Source organism: Mobula birostris, chromosome 14, assembly GCF_030028105.1.
Source record: "Mobula birostris isolate sMobBir1 chromosome 14, sMobBir1.hap1, whole genome shotgun sequence".
Classification (NCBI taxonomy): domain Eukaryota; kingdom Metazoa; phylum Chordata; class Chondrichthyes; order Myliobatiformes; family Myliobatidae; genus Mobula; species Mobula birostris.
In genome coordinates, this window is record NC_092383.1 from 20,819,271 (window position 1) to 20,838,392 (window position 19,122).

At 41.2% G+C, this 19,122-nt stretch overlaps 1 protein-coding gene across 2 annotated transcripts in view; it reads left to right on the top strand.

The window, feature by feature from the left end:
* The first annotated feature begins 397 nt into the window (after positions 1-397).
* Positions 398-19,122, top strand: part of tnfaip8l3 (tumor necrosis factor, alpha-induced protein 8-like 3) — a 69,106-nt gene continuing 50,381 nt past the window's right edge. The window contains exon 1 of one of the 2 annotated variants that reach the window (XM_072277707.1): positions 398-644. In XM_072277707.1, the coding sequence (XP_072133808.1) occupies positions 599-644 (46 nt within the window). In that variant the 5' untranslated portion in view covers positions 398-598. The remainder of the gene's footprint in view (positions 645-19,122) is intronic. The other variant, XM_072277706.1, reaches the window with a different exon arrangement.

A 19,122-nucleotide genomic window follows, 5' to 3' on the forward strand; every position in this document is an offset into this window, starting at 1 on the left:
CTTATTATACAGACTCAGTAGTCCACTGTCCACTGTTCTTAACAGTGATTTGAATAGGGATTCTGCAACAATGAAGATTTTGCTCATAATAATTCCAGAGCTATTTTGAAGGCTTATGAAGAAATATATCTAAAGCTATTAACTATTAACAGTCAGTGCTAAACTAACCCAGGGAACAGCTGGACTTCCAAGACTATCACTTTATTAATCATTTAGTCAGCTTGAATCTTCAATGCATTATTTCTTTAAGCAGCCTCGTGCTCAATCATTAGGATCCTTGTTATTCATATACAGTCTGTGTGAGAGGAATTTACGCAGTTCTGTGTTTCAAATTAGTTTCCTTCACATCGAACAGTCCCTTTGGAGAATGGTTTTCAGTCAGACGTCACAACCAATCGCCCGGCTGCCCAGTCATTGCGCTGTGCTTAAAAAAAATGAAGCAGAGCTGGGAGGCAGCAGAGCTCAATGCTGACTCACTTTAGGATCAATCTGCTTTTAAGTTACAGTGCTGGTTCGGTCTGTAGGCAGCAGCCACTGTACACTGAAGAGTTCACTTTAAGTAGTCAGCAACTAGTGACTGAGAAGGATTGGAAGGAAAATGGATTCAGAATCTGGAGAGCTAAGTGAAGGGGATATGTCTTCAGGTAAGTTTTTTTTATATCTATAGGGAAGTATTTCATGAAACTACATTAGATGTGAGAACCTGTTGTGTGGCACTCGATAACAATTGAAGCTCCTTTAAATAAGCTTTTCCCATTCTGTTTGCTTCATTAGACAAAACGTATACCACTTCTGTTTCTAAAGTAACCGAAGCGTACACAGAAAAAATGCACCCTGCTCTTTCAGGGGAAGCTTTTAGAATGATGCTGCATTTCCCATACAGTCTGTTATTTGTACTTTTTTATTTCTTAACTTCTGATTAGTATTGCATGCCGTCCTCCAGAAGTGTCTATCAAACCAGCCAAAAACAGAGTCAGCCCAAATTCATTGGAAGTAGATCCAGACAAGCACTTCTCAAAAATATATTTTTTATCTACTTTTCATTTCACAAATGTGGAGAAGTTCCAACTTCAGCTGGATTTCTTTCCCTTTCACTGCTATTGAACTCATTCATGCATGGGATAAAAGACAAAACCTGTTTCACATCTGCATAAAATAGTTCATATTTTTGTAGGTGCAGGCTAAGTTTCCTCAAAGGGGCTCTTGATTCACAGTGTGTAGAACAAAATATCACTATGGGCAGGCAAGCTGATCTGGTTATTGGTGAATAGTAACAGGGTGGACAGGAAGAGGAGGGTTGGGGTGGAGGTGAAAATATTAGGTGTAGGGTAGGGGTGCATGGGTAAGCAGCCAGGAAACACACAGAGCTTGTATAAATTTTTTAAGCAGGCATCAAATGTTAGAAACTTTTCCACTCCATGTCAATATCTATCTCAAAATGTGTTAATGCCTTTTGGAAAAACCCAGGACTTCCGGCCTTTGTTGTTAATGAGCAAATATTTCTGAAATTAACACTTGTTTGCCAGCTGGCAGAATAACAGTCTCAGTCATCTTTATTTGTTTGAATCATCTCTACTGATTCATGATGAAAATGTTAATTTTTGCGACCTTAGTCCCCAGTAAACAAAGTCGGATCCCCCGGTTACCGGCTGGAAATCAGTGACAGTGCTAGCTGGTGTGAATAGATGAACCTGAGTCAACTGTCACTTCCTGCACACAGAAAACCGGACAGCGGTCCAACACAGACATATGATTGTGCACTCCCAACAAGAGGGAGAAAGCTTGGCTCACTTGTGTCCCTCTTTTACTTCTTACTTGGCTGACAAACTCTCGTTGATTAACCCAGACTCATTGATATTGTAAGGTCACAGAAGTTAATTTGGAGTCATAGTTGTACACATAAAATGGGCCCTTCTGTCCATCTATACTAATGCCTCTTGCGAGCATTAGGACCAAATCTTTCTATGCTCCTTTTTATTCTTCTGTAGAAGACTGAATGGACATGAACTCATGAACTCTACCTCACTACTATCCATAGTGGTCGCCATGAGTTGACGACAGCTCAGCGGCAGTCCATGCAGATACCGCTGCTGCTCAGTTTGGGACTCAGCCAGATTCGAACTCAGGACAATCTGCCTCAAAGTCCAGTGCTGGTACCATGACACCACTGGTCAGCCCATATACAGATACATCATACATGTACACACACATTTATATATATATATCCTCCAATTCACAGTTTTTATTGTTATGTATTGCAATGTACTGCTCCCACAAAACAATAAATTTCACAACATATGCCAGTGATATTATACCTGATACTGAGAAGAATGAGAGGAATGTCTCATTGAAACCTATCAAATACTGAAAGGCTTAGATACAGTGGACATGGAGAGGATGTTTCCATTAGTGGGAGAGTCTGGGACCAGAATGCACAGGCTCAGAATACAAGGACATCCCTTTAGAAGCAAAGAGGAGGGATTTTTTTTTTAGCCAGTGAGTGGTTAAGTCATTGCCACAGGTCTCTGTGGAGGCCATGTCATCGGGAATATTTAAAGTGAAGATTGATAGGTCGGCATCAAAGGCTGTGGGGGAGAAGGCAGGGGACTGGGGTTGAAAGGGATAATAAATCTGCCATGATGTATTGGTGGAGCAGACATGACGGGCCGAATAAAGAATTCTGCTCCTATATCTTACACCCTGCCTTTGCAAGTGGCAGTCTAAGTGTCTTAATTGTAGTGATAACATCTGACTCCAACACCTCCACCAGTAGTGAGTTCTGGATATCAATTACTCCATGGCTAAAAAAAATATTTCACTCAAATCTCCTTTACAACTCTTTTCTCTCACATTACACCTGTGCTTCCTTGTATTTGATCCCCATCCCAGGGTAAATCTATCTAACAACCCTATCTTTGTGTATATAACTCTTTCAGGTCACCCCTCAATGTTCCCTCCAGGGAAACAAGCCCAGACGATCCAATCTCTCCACATAACTAATGTACTCTAATCCAGCCAACGTCCTAGTGAATCTATTCTGCACCCTTTACAACATATCTTATTCCTTCCTATAGTGTAGCAACCAGAACTACTTACAATACTCGAAATGCAATCTACCCAGGATTTTGTAAAATTGCAACTTTATGTTCTCAATTGTATATTCTCTGCTGCGATCCATGAAGGCAAGTATATTGTATGTCTCTTTCACCAACCCATCTACATATGTCACTACATTCAGGGAATGCTAGGCTTGAATCCCAAGGTCCTTCTGTTTATAAACAATCCTTAGCACCCTGTCATTTACTGTATACATCCTGCTCCTGTATGCCCTATTAAAATGAGAAAATCTCACCCATGTTGGTATTAAATTTCATTTGCAAACGCTCCACCCAACCTCCCATCAGATCTATGCTATGCTGTGCCTTCGGCAACCTTTCTCACTACCTACAACACTATTAAATTACTAATCATGCCTTCTACACTCATAGCCAAGTTGTTAATATTGTGGGTTCTCGTTAATTGGGACACCTCGGGACCAGTACATTTTGGCCCAATTGAGCAGCAGTCCCAATTGGCCAGAGTTTTCATGAGAATAGTTAAAAAGATATTAAAAAGACAAACTACCATTTAACTGAATAACAAATTGTGTATTTAAATGAAATACTGAACAAATTAGAATACTATCTGTGCTCCTACAGTGCTATAAAACTATATTAGTTCCTAATAGTTATCAATGGAGGAATTCATCCAGTATATGCCGCCGTGTTCTTTTGACTGACTGTAAATGAACAAAACCAGCACACACACCGAATGCAGATAATGGACTGCCTTCGTAAAATACTTTCGGCAATCGCAGCCTCCAAATTTTCATTTTTACTGTAACAGTCAAGATGATTGCCGATACCTTCAAATTCTTTGTAGCTCCTAACTCGAAGTAGTGAAATTGTTTCACTTTTTCTCCCAGCCCTTTCTGGCATCTCCAAGTCTCACTGCTCGAAACCACAGAGAGCAAAATGATTCTGAATTGTCTTATTGCTTGTTTCTCACCGATTATCAGTGACAAAGATCACTGCTTTTTGAACACAAACACACACAACTGATGCTATCTAAAAACAGTTTGCTTCTAAGCAGGGTATGGTGTCTCATATCACACAAGTGCACACGACCGTTAAGCAACAGTCTCCTGTCCCAATTGAGCAAAATTGTGTTCCAAATAAACTAAGGGAATCCTGGCTATTTTCTTGGTTAGTTTTTGTTCTTGAAGGATAGTCCAAAATAAGCTGATGCCCCAATTAACCGATGGGCCAGTTAACCAGGATTCACTGTATATTACAAACAAGAGTGTCAGCACCATTCCTACAGTACACATAGTCATAGTCATAGTTGTACTTCATTGATCCCGGGGAAAATTGTTTTTTATTACAGTTGCACCATAAATAATAAATAATAAATAGTAATAAACACAACAGGTTCCAAACTTCCAGTATACTTCCACCACTTCGCCTGCCTCTTATCAACAGACTAATATTGGAACCAATTTGCCATCTCACCTTGGACCATCCTACCATGGACTTGCCTGACTTACCTTTCACCTTTTTGTCTCCTCCTGCTGCTCTGTCACTGTGCACCCCAACACCTCCCCCCCCCTCCCTACCCCCCCAAATTAGATCAAACTCTCCAAAGTAGGGAGATGAAACTTCTCTGCAAGGATATTGATCCCCCTCCCATTTACTGGCAATCTGGTCCATCTTGAACATGGAGGATAAAAGGCTCATTGACTCCCACTGCTGCACCTGCTCAGATCCTTCCCAGATCTTTATGCACTTCATTCTGACAGAAATAGAATTTTAATTGTGATGATTTTGATAGCTTAGTAACTTGGTTTGTGTTTTGCTGGCTGAAATAAAAGTCCTAATTATTGCATTATTGAAGTTGTTAAGAAAGCTGATCTATCTCTGCATCCAGAACTCCAGGATCTAATATATTTGGGAACACTGTATTTTTAGAAAATTACCCAATGATGTTTAATCACAGTGCTTGCCTGTGCAAGCGGACAATGCTGACAATGTCTCCTATTCTAGTATACCTTTATTTAACATAGGACATAGAGCACTAAAACATAGTACAGGTCCTTCAGCCCACAATGTTGTGCCAACCTTATGACTTACTCTAAGATCAATCTAACCTTTTCGACATAACCCTCCATTTTTCTATCGTCCATGTGTTTATGTAATAGTTTCCTAAATGCCTCTAATCTATCTGCCTCTATTGCCACCCCTGGCAGTGTGGTCCACACATCTATATCTTTCTGCTAAAGACATGAAGGATATCCAGACATGATCCCATTGAATTAACTACTTGCACACTCCTTAATGTACCGGTTCTCTAGTGACGTATTCATCTGCCCACTCCTATTTTCACCCTCACCAGCACAATCCTGAAATTGTGAGCCAAGAGGTTCTACTCAACAGCCCTCCGTCTAACCCCCCTAAACTCATGCTGCAGGACCCTATCCCTCTTTCTACCTTTGTTTTCTTAGCATTAACATGAAAACAAAGATTATGGTGCAACCTTTAATTGTTCTTCCTCTCCTCCTCTGCCCTCCCCAACACCACCCACCCCCCTTTCAGTTCAGAAGATTCTGTGCCCGATTTTAAAACATCCTTAACCCTGGCAGACTATGGAGCCTCATTCTCTGCCACAGAAGCACCTGTCTATTCCTCTCAGTACTGCTTCTCCCATCTTTACTGCTCACCCAAGCACTTTCCTTCTTTGCTCTGCATTGAAACCAATTGTGGTGCCAGAAACTCGGCTGCTGCTCTGAGAGGCCGCTAGCCTAACTGTATGTAAGATCGTAAACTTGTTTGAGTGGGACAAACAATACTTGAGGTATTTTAGAATGCTGTTACAAGGTCCTAGATAAATGCAAGTAATTTCTGTGACATGCTGATGTCAAAGTCACAAAAACCAATTTCAGCTCTGGTAATTCACACCACCCAGGGTAAAGAAGTTGCATATCATCTAAAATTTTGACAGGCTTCTATAGTGGAGAGTTTCTGACTATTTGCATCATGGCCTGGTATGGAAACACCAATGCCCAAGAACAGAAAACCCTCCCAAAAGTAGTGGACATAGCCCAGTCTAACACAGAAAAAGCCCTCCCCACCATTGAGCACACCCACGAGGAGTGCTGACACAAGAAAGCAGAATCCATCATCAAGGTGCCTACCATCCAGGCCATGCTCTCTTCTCACTGCGGTCATCGGGAAGGAGGTACAGGATCCCTGGGTCCCACACCACCAGGTTCAGGAACAGTTATTACCCTTCAACCATCAGGCTATTGAACCAGTGTGGATAACTTCACCCATCTCAACTCTGAACAGATTCCACAACCTATGCACTCACTTTCAAGGACTCTACGACTCATGTTCTCAGTATTATTCATTTACTTATTCATTTTTGTTTGTATTTGCACAGATTGTCTTATTTTGCACGTTGGTCGCTTGTCGTTCTTTGTGTATAGTTTTTCATTAATTCTACGGTATTTCTTTGTTCTACTGTGAATGCCTGCAAGAAAAGGAATCTCAGGGCAGTATATTGCGGACATGTGTGCACTTTGATAAGGAACTCACTTTGAACTTTCAACTACTGTTCAGACACATTTTTGAGAGCTATACATTTGAAGGCATGGCTATATAAAGGAGAGTTACATAGAAATGAGTCAGCATTTGATAGCACTGAACATATTGCTTGATTACGTCAATGAGTTGTACCCTACGTATTTAATTTATTACATTGGCTTCATAGTTTGTTTAGCTGCTGCCTGTGATCATTTCCAGGCTCTGCTCTCTAAGCCACTTGAGTTGTGAAACCGTCATTGAAGTGGTCTCCTTTCCTGTCATGAGATGGAATCGTGTCATGGTCCCTAAACAAGCTCATCTGGTGTCACTGGGCACTACCATTTTCTGCCAGCTCTTTTTACCTCTGTCCTGTCATTGAGAAGAGAAAATTTAATAAGTGGAAGAGTTGTATTTGCATGACGCTCTTCACAAGTTCAGGATCTTCCAAAGCATCTTGTGGCCAGTGAATAATTTTCCAAACACAGTTACTCAGATCCATTGGCTTAGGCAGTCTCATGGGAATCAGTCAGGTTTAATATCACCAGAATGTTGTTAAACTTTTCATTGTGACAGCATTACAATGTAATACATAGTAGTAGAAAAAACATGAATTACAGTAAATATATATATACACACACACACCCCTACTGTAATTTATGTTTTTTCTATTATGTACATATATTTAATAGTTAAATAAGAAGTGCAAAAGTGTGGTGCATGGCCAAGTGGTTAAGGCGTTCGTCTAGTGATCTGAAGGTCGCTAGTTCAAGCTTTGGCTGAGGCAGCGTGTGCGTCCTTGAGCAAGGCACTTAACCACACCTTGCTCTGCGACAACACCGGTGCCAAGCTGTATGGGTCCTAATGCCCTTCCCTTGGACAACATCGGTGGCGTGGAGAGGGAGATTTGCAGCATAGGCAACTGCTGGTCTTCCATGCAACCTTGCCCAGGCCTGAGCCCTGGAAACTTTCCAAGGCGCAAATCCATGGTCTCACGAGACTAACGGATGCCTATATAAAGTAGTGCAAAAATAAAAATAAATAAGTAGTTTAGTAAGGTAGTGTTCATGGGTTCAATGTCCATTCAGAAAGTGGGTGGCAGAGGGGAAGAAGCTGCTCCTACATCGCTGAGTTTGTGGCTTCAGGCTTCTGTACCTCCTTCCTAATGGTAGCAATGAGAGCAAGGAAAGGCCTGGGTGATGAGGCTCCTTAATGACAGATGCTGCCTTTTTGAGGCATCACTCCTTGAAGATGTCCTGGATACTGTGGAGTCTAGTGTCCATGATGGAATTGATTGTTTGCAACTCTCTGCAGCTTATTTCAATCCTGTGCAATAGCCCCCTCCCCCCCCTCACGTACAGACAGTGTTGTAGTCAGTTAGAATGCTCTCCATGGTACATCTGTAGAAGTTTGCGAGTGTCTTTGGTAACATAACAAGTGTCCTCAAACTCGTAATGAAATATAGCCAGTGCTGTGTCTTCTTTGTAGCTGCACTAGGATAGATGCTCAGAGATATGGGCATCCAGGAACTTGAAATTGCCACTTCTATCCCTTTATGGTGACTAGTGTGCGTTCCCTCATCTTACCCTTTCTGAAGTCCACAATCAATTCTTTGGTCTCACTGATATTGCTGCGACACCACTCAGCCAGCTAATATATCTCACTCCTGCATGCCCTTTCGTCAGTGTATCATCAGTGATTGAGGATGACTTACTTTCATTCCGGTTCTACGGTTTTGAGGTAGCTGATGAAGCCACTGTGGGGATGCCGGACTCTGTACAGGTGGGGAAGTAAGTTCCTGAAGGGGTCAGCTGGTGGGACACTGTCATAATGGGACAAATGCAGCGGCCTATTACTGCACAGCAAAGTCTCACAAACACCACAGCAGTAACAAGCCGATATTCTGCTTTACTGACATTGGTTGACAGAGGGTAGTTCTACAGGCAGTGGGAAGAATTTTCCTCCAATTTGCCACTCTGATGATTAAACCAACATTTACTGAAAGTATGAAACAGCCGCTCAAATAACATATTATGTTTACACACCATTTTAACTTAATGTTCCCACACATTTCACAGAAACATAACCATGAGTTCAACACTGAGGCAAATTTGGATATTAAGAGAAGGAAACATATTTTGTGGTTGAATTAATGAATGGAAATGAGGAGAAGGAACTGAGAGCTTTAGAGAGAGAGAGATCTAGAAGCCCCACCTTGGGATGCAAATTCTCCAGGTGAGCTTGCATCATAAGATGAGGCTGTCAAAGCTGGAGAATCAAAATCAAGTTTATTATCACTGACAAATGTCATGAAATTTGTCGTTTTGCAGCAGCAGTGTGATGCAATGCATAAAATATACTATAGCTTACAAAATGAAATATACATAAATGAATTGTTCTGAATTGAGATATTGTTACTCAACTAATAACCCCGAGGTCTTGCCTTATGATTCCAGACAAAAAAATCAAATCCAACCATGGCAATTAGAAGAAATAAATGTATTTAAATTTAGAATAAAAATAAATTGCCAGATTGTTTCTAGAGTTCACATGGCCTTTTCAACACATGCACCCCCTTCCCCCCCACCCTGGAAAGGATAGTTGATGATCTTACCTGGTTGGGCCTATGTGTGACTCCAGACCCACACCAGCTGGTTGACTCTTGACTACACGTTGGAATAGCTGTGCAAACCATTTAGTTCAAGGGCAGTTAGGAGGTAGGTTGATGGCCCATATCGATAATATACAGCAAATCCCATCAGTGAATATTTTTCAAAATCTCAGAAATTAACGTTGGAGGAGATTACAAAGGAGAGGTAAGATCCTGGACAAACTGGAAGCAAACATAAGAAATTAAAAATGAACCATTAGTTAAATAGAAGCAATGTTGGACCGGTGAGATCAGGAGTGATGGGTCAATGGGCCAATACGAGGGAGGCCAAGACAATATATTTCTGGATGACTTCAAACCTCTTGATCATAATACTGCGCTATATGTAACAAGGATGTAATTGGAGATTTCAGCAGCGGCTGAGCTAAGTTAGGAGCAAAACAGATCACATTTTGGAGGTGCTGCAAATATGTGGCCTGCAGTCCTTGGGGGTCAAAAGTTCAGTTTCAGACACACCCTGGTGAGCGGGTAGGAGGTGGTGGTTATGCACTGAAGGTGTTGATGGAGATTAACAGCAATATTCTCATTCTACTCAATCAAATTAGAGCCAGTTCCTGCCTATCCAGTACTGAATGCTGGCCAATTGCAAAAGAGTGGGAGGGTTGCTGGAAATGATGGAGATGGAACTGAGATGCAGATTTGTTAGTGAGCACAAGGGAACTGGAGTTGCGAAATTTCAAAAGTTCAAAGCTCAAAGTAAATTTATTAGGAAAGTATGTAGATTCATTTTCTTGTATGCAGTCACAATAGAATGAAAAAACAGTCAATGAAAAAAAATCCACAAACAATGTACAAAGGAAGGCAAACTGTGCAAATACAAAAACAAACTAATAATAATAAATAAACAAATAAATAAATACTGCTAAGAACATGAGTTGTAGAGTCCTTTTTATGATGTGGGAGGAGAGCATAGATGAGAAATGGAAAGTGCTTCCCAAATTAATGTTGCAGGATTGGAAAGAAAATCCCTGGTAGATGATTTTAAAGCTACAACTGAATAGATAAGAATGCAACCAAATTACATGAACTCTCTGCTAAACACTGAATACAAGTTGAGAAGGACAGGTCAGAATGCCTATCCTCTTCACATGACATAAGACATAATTTGTGCTTTGATGTTGTAGTTGGGGTCTCAGCTTAAGTAGTAAGACTTAAAAAAGTAATCCTAGTTAAGATTGGAGTAGAGTGGGCAAGACTGGGGTACATTTGTGAAACTGGGAAATGGAACAAACAGCAGATACTACACAATAGCAACAGTCATACTATACCATGAATGGGCTGAACAGGCTCCAATATGCTCCATTTCACCTTAACACAAGCAGTTTATTGCTCAGATCACAGCTAAGCCCCATGGTATTTCAGAAACATTAAACAAAATATAAATTCCAGTGATGCTTGGTGACTGTAAACCACATGCCTTACTTCATTTAGTTTCCAAGGGATTTAAACGTTCATAAATAAACTGCTCTGTTTCACTAGAAACATCTGGATCCATTGCTTAGAAATGAATTGGGTTTCAGAAAGTGTAATGTAGTATAAATATTTTTATGCATTGTTAACTCATTTAAAGATATCTTGGAAAATATTTCTTTGATTAATCCTTGCAATATTTTTATGTTGCCAGAGGATAAGTGTGTAGTTTAGAGTGTAAAAAAAAAAGTTTTTTGTTGTGTGGAGCAGGGATATTTGGGGGTCAATGTTCTTGTGGGGTTTCGTGTAGGGGGAGGGGTGCAGATGCTCTTGTTGCATTTTTTGTTAGCTTCACTGTGTGGGGAGAGGGGGATTTGGAGTCCTATGCTGTTTTTGCATTTCATGTGGGAGGGTGTAGACGAGTTTGGGTGTCGATATTCTTGTTGCATTTCATGCAGGGAAGGGGGGGTTTGGAAGACTGATGATTGTGTTGTCGTTCTTTTTTTTCTTGGTTTTGTGGCTATCTGGAGAAGAAGAATCTCCGAGTTATATACTTCGATAATAAATGAACCTTTGAAGTAATAACTGTGTTAAGTTCAGATGAAGAAGGTCAGCACAACATTTTTGCATATGAAACCTGTGTTTAAATATAAAATAAAAACACCCAAAGGGTGAGGCAGCATCCGTAGATGAAGAAAGAGTTAATGTTTTCACACTTGTTGTCTAACCCACTCTGTGTTTCCTGATATTTCTGTTTTTATTTCAGATTTGTAACATCTGCTGTTTCTGATTTTCATTCCCTGTCCACTTATTGCTGTGTCTAATTTTCATTGAAATGTCTCCAAGGTTTTCAAGTGTTTTCTGTCATGATCCACGTCTCCAAGTTTGATTACGTTGGCAAAATTCCGACATCCTGGCCTTGTTATTAAGTCTCATGTTAGAATCTAGGCGCGTGCTATGTTGTCCATGGTGCTGTGACCATGTGTATATTCAACTTGGATTTTGTTCAGACATGGAGTAAAAGATACTTTTTAAATTTTTTTCACTCTTGACATGAGGATTAAGTTACCAATGGACTGGTCTGTTTTTGTTCTGTGAATTTATTTTTGTGCTGCCGTCAACTGCCTGTGACTTATAAGACCATACAAGATAATAAGACGTAGGAGCAGAATTAGACCATTCAGCCTATCCAGTTTGCTCCTCCATTCTATCATAGCTGATTAATTATCTCCTTCACCCCTATTCTCCTATCTTCTGCCCATAACCTTTGACATCCTTACTAGTCAAGAACCAATCAATCTCCGCTTTAAATGTATCTTGTGACTTGGGCTCCACAGTCATCTGTGGCAGTGAATTTCACAGATTCACCATCCTCTGGCTAAACAAATCCCTCTTCATTTCTGTTCCAAAGGGTTGTCCTTCTGCTCTGAGGCTGTGCCCTCTGGTCCTAGATTCCCCCTCTATAAGAAACATCTGCTCCATGTTCACTCTATCTAGGCCTTTCAATATTGAATATGTTTTAATGATACTCCCCTATCAGCCTAGACTTACCTGGACAAAGCAGGTAATGATCACAATTTGAAGAATGGCTTTGTCAAACTCCATATTGGTGATGAACTGCTCCTTAATGCATTCATTTACTAAGCTACGCTGTGTCAATTGAGATTATCACGGGAGGTGTTTCAGTGACGAAGGAGTCCTGATCAGCTCCATCTGGTTGCAGTGTGTTTAACACGATACGCAGAAAACAAAACATTTCACAATATTGTGATATGGAGCCAAATCACCCATTCAGCTTACAGGCATAAAGTCAAGTTCACAAATTCTCTTCAGTGTTCAATATGTCAAGTGGCCAGGTAAAAGAAACATTATTATTATACATGAATTTTCAAACATGTATTTACAATGTTTGTGCATCAGGCTTTGACCATCAATTTCAAACTGGGGCGAGCACCATGCTAAAGTGAAATAAAATGGAAAGATACAAAATGCAGGAGGAATTCAGAAGGTCGAGGAACTCAGAAGGTCAAGGAGCATTTATGAAATGAATAAAGAGTCCGCATCTCAGGCAAAGACTCTTCATCAAGTTTTGGCCAGAAACATCAAATCTTTATTCCCTTTCATAGATGCTGCCTGACCGACTGAGTTCCTCCAGCATTTTGTTCATGTTTCTCTAGACTTCCAGCTTCTGCCAGATCTCTTCTGTTTAGAATAGAAAGGGTAAAGCAGTTTTTACAATATTCCACCAAAGAACCAATGAGATACCTGTATATTTGGATACCAATTGATTTTCAGTATTCAAGAGATGAAAGGAAGTATTCTGCTTTTAGAACCCAATGTCTGGATGAAGTGCTTCCCTGTCAAGTCCTTTGTAATTAGAAAATACATAATTCTCTTAATTTGCTCCACCAGTGTGCTTTGTGTTCCTCCAACCTTGAAAACGTAATGGTCAAATGCCATCCATTCCATTTACCTAGTGAGTTCTGTCTCATAATCCCGACCGCAATATACTTACGACCAACGACCAACTATAATCAAGTGCTTGAGATACTGCATGATGCCATCTCCAAACAAGAAATACTCCATCCCAACATAGTCAGGGACTTCAACTGGCTTTGTTTGAAGAAAACCCTGCCCAATTACCATATAATTTGTAACACACTGGACCACTGTTATGCTAAGATAAGGAATAGTTAACATTCCACGCTCTGACCTGATTTCAGTAAATGGCTGCCCTTCTCCTACCTGCATACAGGCAGAGGTTAAAGGGCAAAACTCCAGAGATTAGGATAACAAAGAGGTGGTTGCGGAAGGTAGATAATTAGCTGCAGGATTGCTTCGAGTCAGTGGACTGAGCCATGTTCAAGGATTAATTTGTGGAGCTGAATGAATACATCGTATTTGTCATGGACTTTATTAAAACAGCTGTAAATGAGTGTGTTCCCACAAAATCATTCAGAGCCTTCCTCAATCTGGATGAACCATGAGAGCCACAATCTGCTGAAGGCCAGATCAGGGGCATTTAGGCTTGGTGACCAAGAACGTTACAAGAGGCTCAGGTATGATTTCCAAAAATCCATCTAACAGCGAAGTGCCAAGTCCAGACTGAACTTGAAACAGTGAAGGATGCTCGACAGTTGTGGCAGGGCTTGAATACAATCACCTCTTATAAAGTTAAATCAAGCGACACGGGCGACAACAGGGCTGCATTTCCATGTGAGCTCAAATCCTTCTAAGCTGCCTTTGACCACCAAAACATGGAGGAACCATCACGAGCTCCCACAGCCCCCAATGATCCTGTGACTTCAGTCTCTGAGGCTGTCCTGCAAGCAGCCTTCAGGAGGGTGAACTTACAAAAGTATCCATCCCATAAGGGGTACCTGGCTAAATACTAAAGACCTGCGCTAATCAACTAACTAGAGTGTTCACTGGGATCCTTAACCTCTCACTTCGGCAGTATGAGATACCCTCCTACTTCAAGCAGGCTTCAATTATACCAGTACCTAAGAACAATGTGGAATCCTTCCTCAATGACTACCATCCAGTAGTACTTACATCCACACTGATGAAGTGTTTTGAGAAGTTTGTGACGAAACATTTCAACTCCTGCCTGAGAAGCAGCTTGGATCTGCTCCAATTTGCCTACCGGCACAACAGATCCACAGCAGATGTCGTTTCATTGGCCCTTCACTCAACTCCGAAAATATCTGGACAACAAAGATTCATACTTCAGGGTGTTGCTTATCAGCTACAGTTTGACATTCAAAACCATCATCTCCCTCAAACCTAATCAATAAGCTCCAAGCTTGATACCTCCTCGTGCAATTGGATCCTCAATTTCTTCACTTGCAGACCCCAGTCAGTCCAGATTGGCAGCAAAATTTTCTCCGCGATCTCCATCGCACCACGTAGGCTGTGTGCTTAGCCCGCTGCTCTACTTGCCTTCCACTTCTGACTGCGTAGCTAAGCACAGCTCCAATGACTTATTCAAGTTTGCTGATGATACTACTGTTGAAGGCCAAATCAAAGGTGGTGATGAATCAGCATATAGGAGGGAGATGAAAATCTGGCTGAGTGTCCCATAACAACAATTTCTTACTCTTATGTCAGCAAGACCGAGAAGCTGATTATTGACTTCAGAAGGAGGGAACCAGAGGTCCATGAGCCACTCCTCATTGGAGGATTGGAATTGGAGAAGGTCAGCAATTTTAAGTTCCTCTGTGTTATTATTTTGGAGGATTTGTCCTGGGCCCAGCACATAAGTGCAATTACAAAGAAAGCAATTACAAAGAAACCATCTTGATTTTGAATATCGTAGCACAAAATATGATTTGGAGTCATAAGTTTTTCAGCTCACCAAGTCCATGGTAATTATCAAACACCCAGTAACACTAAACTTAACTTTTTATTCTCCCCACATTCCCATCAACTCCCACCAGAATTCTCCTGGTCACCTACATATTTGGGACAATTTACAGTGTGAAATTTTCATATCAAACCACTCACCTTCAGGGTGTGGGGGGAACTGGAGCGCCCGGGGGAGCCCATGTGGACAAGGACAAAGTACTGGGGTGAGCCCAGGTGGACAGGGACAATGTACTGTGGGGAACCCATGTGGACAGGGACAATGTACTGGGGCGAGCCCATGTGGACAGGGACAATGTACTGGGGTGAGCCCATGTGGACAGGAACAAAGTACTGGGGTGAGCCCATGTGGACAGGAACAAAGTACTGGGGGGAGCCCATGTGGACAGGGACAAGGTACTGTGGGGAGTCCATGTGGACAGGAACAAAGTACTGGGGGGAGCCCATGTGGACAGGAACAAAGTACTGAGGGGAGCCCATGTGGACAGGGATAATGTACTGGGGGGAGCCCATGTGGACAGGGACAATGTACTGGGGAGGGGGGAGCCCATGTGGACAGGAACAATGTACCACATAGAGTGACAGGGACAATGTACCACATACAGTGACCGGGGATAATGTACCAGGGGAAAACCCATGCAATGATCGAGACAATGTACCAGGGAAAATCCCATGCAGTGACAGGGACAATGTACTGAGGGGAAACCGATTCTGTTACAGGGACAAAGTACTGGGGGAACCCACATGCAGTGACAGGGACAATGCACCAGACGAAATCCCATGCAGTGACAGGGACAATGTACAAACAGCACACAGGCATGAGCAGGGGTCTGAAGTGAACCCCAGTGATTGGAGCTGAGAGGTAGCAGATCCTCCAGCTGCATTCTTCCACATCCACCAGGAGCAATTTCCTGGGAGCAATGTGCTGAACATTACTCAAATATCCCTTTGCTGATGGTCTACTTCAGAACAAAAATTCCCCTTTTCAGGTGCAGTCATTAATTTGAAAACTGAAACGTTATTTAGAAGGCAACCAAATCGTTATACATTGCTTGCTTCTCATTATCTATTGTTTTGAATAGTGGTTGAAGATATATTCTACTTGTAGTCTTTATTAGTGTCTCATTGATATTCTCACACCTTGCAGTTTAAATTAATGGATCGCCCTATCCTTTTCCTTCGCCAAGCATTTATAAACTGCCCTAGTTATTCTGGGATATAGGTTTAGATGAAGACTGTCCCATTTGATAAATTGCCTTCTCCTGAAGTATTCATAATATCTCAGAAAGGCAAAAGCATCTATCAAAGTTCAAAGTCCAAAGTAAATTTATTATCAAAGTACACACTGTATATGTCACCATCATCTCAAAGTCACTCTGCTCTGGCAGGCGTTCACAATCAAACAAAGAAATACAATAGAATCAATGAAAAACTGCACACAAAGACTGACAAACAATCAATGTGCAAAAGAAAACAAACTGTGCAAATAACAGAAACAAACAATAATAATTTTTAAAATAAATAAATTCAATAAATAATTCTGAGAACATGAGTTTTAGAGTCCTTGAAAGTGAGTTCATAGATTGTGAAATCAGTTCAGTGTTGAGGTGAGTGAAATTATCCACACTAGTCCAGGAGCATGACTGTTCCTGAAGCTGATGGTGTGGGACCTAAAGCTCCTGAACCTCCTTCCTGATGGCAGCAGCAAGAAGAGAGCCTGGGCTGGGTGGTGGGAGTTCTCGGTGACGGCTGCTGCTTTCATGTGGATGTTCTCAATGTTGGGGAGGAACTTTACCTGCGCTGGATTGGGCTGTGTCCTGTACTTTTTGTGGGTTTTTCCATTCTTGAGCCATCTCCAATCTATTTCTCAACCATTTCTGATTACCATTTCTCAATCTATGCTCTCATCTTCCTCTCCAGTATTTCAGCACTTAGTGTGGTGAGTAACATCCAGGTCTCTTTTTCTGAGGTTCTCCCACCCCCATTTGGAAAAGTTCTCTGAAGCTTGCAGACCCTTCTCTGCCTACACCATTGGTTCACATACAGGCATTGACCCTCAGCTGTTTCCCTATTTTTGTTCATAAAAGTCCCAAATTCCATTTTCTGAGAATCAAGGATTCAATTCAGTTAATGCTTCGAGGATACTTTTGTTTGGCTGGGAAGGTCCTTTAAAATATTTCTGTTATTTTCACTCTGTTCCAACCTGAATAGCTGCTCAGTGCTTGATTCACTCTGAACTTGCCTTTTTTGGTCACTTACCACATAAAGAATTTATTAGGCTAGTCCACAACTTGTGTGAATAAAACGTTTCACCAGATTTTGTCTGATTCCTAGAATTCATTTTTGATCTGCGTGACTTAAGAAATTAGATTAAAATTCTAAAGCTTGCAATTAAACTGAGCTAAGAAGGCATTGCAAACTTGTCCATTGAATTATTCAAGGACATTCCCTACTTCTGGAGCTGATTCTACGTCAATTTGTTGATAGTGTGTTGAGATTCTGCCTAGGAGAATGAAACTGAAAACCAGAGATAATTTCTTACTTGTAGCATGAAGCTTAGAAGCTGCAAAAATACTCATTCACAACCTTCAATATTTACCACATTATGGACCTTTACCACCTGGGACACGTCCTCCTCTCTTACTATTCTCAGGGAGGAGGACCCACACTTTGTTTTAGGAACAGCTTCTTCCCACCTGCCAGAAGATTTCTGAACGGTCCACAAACCAATAAACAAAATGGTTTTGTTTTGTACTCTTTATTTATTTATTTGTGTTTATTGTAACTTTTAGTAATTTATTTATGTCTTGTACTGTATGGCTGTCACAAAATGACAAACTTCATGACATATGTCAGTGATCATAAACCTGATTTGGATTTTGATTCTCTCTGCCAGTGTTTACCATCAACAACATTCTCTATAGGCAATTCTTTGGCATCACCTTCCAACCTTGTGACCCCCACCACCTAGAACAACAACAGAAACCTGAGAATAATGCTAACTCCAAGTCCCTTGGACACCTTCCCAATTTGGAACTATCAATCCCATTAGGTCACCATCCTTAACAAGATAATACTAATGCTCCAAGATAGCAGTTCTTCTTATTGTTGTTGTTCAGTCATTAAGTCGAGACCGACTCTTCATGACCTCATGGACTATAGGTCCACAGGATTTTCATGGCAAGACACCAGGCCTTTCTTCTGCGCAGATACCGCTGCTGCCGAGTTTGGGACGCGGCTGGGTTTGAACTCAGGACCATCTGCTTTGAAGTCCAGTGCTGATGCCACTACACCACCAGCTGGCCAAGACAGCAGCTCACCGGCACTTTATCAAGACAAATATGAACAAGCAGTAAATGTTATTGCTGCCGGCAAATCCAATATACTATGAATGAATAAATAAGAGATATACATCTACTCATTTATCCGAATTAGGAGACTATTAAAAGTCAAATTGAAGTCTAAAGTACACTACATTATATAGCATCCAGACATGATGATCCCACATCAGTACCAATTAAACTGAACACAAGTTCAGAAGAGACTTGCGGTCCTGATTATTGTCCAATACTTATAACAATTAGATGAGGAAAAAGGATCTCGTGCTGTCCCAGCGTACATGATGAATAAACACTTCTTGGGTTTATAGCCGGGTACAGGTATCAATCATAACCAACGTTTCGATGAAAACTCTGCCATCTTTCTCAGGGATGATGCCTGTGTATGTCTAGACCATTGGTATTTATGCCCCCCCCCCCCGCAGTCCGTCCCTCATGATTGGATACTAATCTCAAATAGTTTACTGACATTCATTGAATATTTCATTAAAAAGAATTACTATTTTAAGGAAGATTATTAAGAAACTGAAAGCCTTTGTCATCACTTCTCCTTCCGAGTTGAGACAAACTAAATTCACGCCATTGGGACATGGTAAAAGAATACCAATGATCCAAGTAGTTCCTTGATTTATCTTGGCTTTGACCCACTTTGTGCTCCACTCATTGTTTTTTAGCCACACCCCGCTTCTCTCTCCATTTATTCACCTAAATGTTTGTGTGA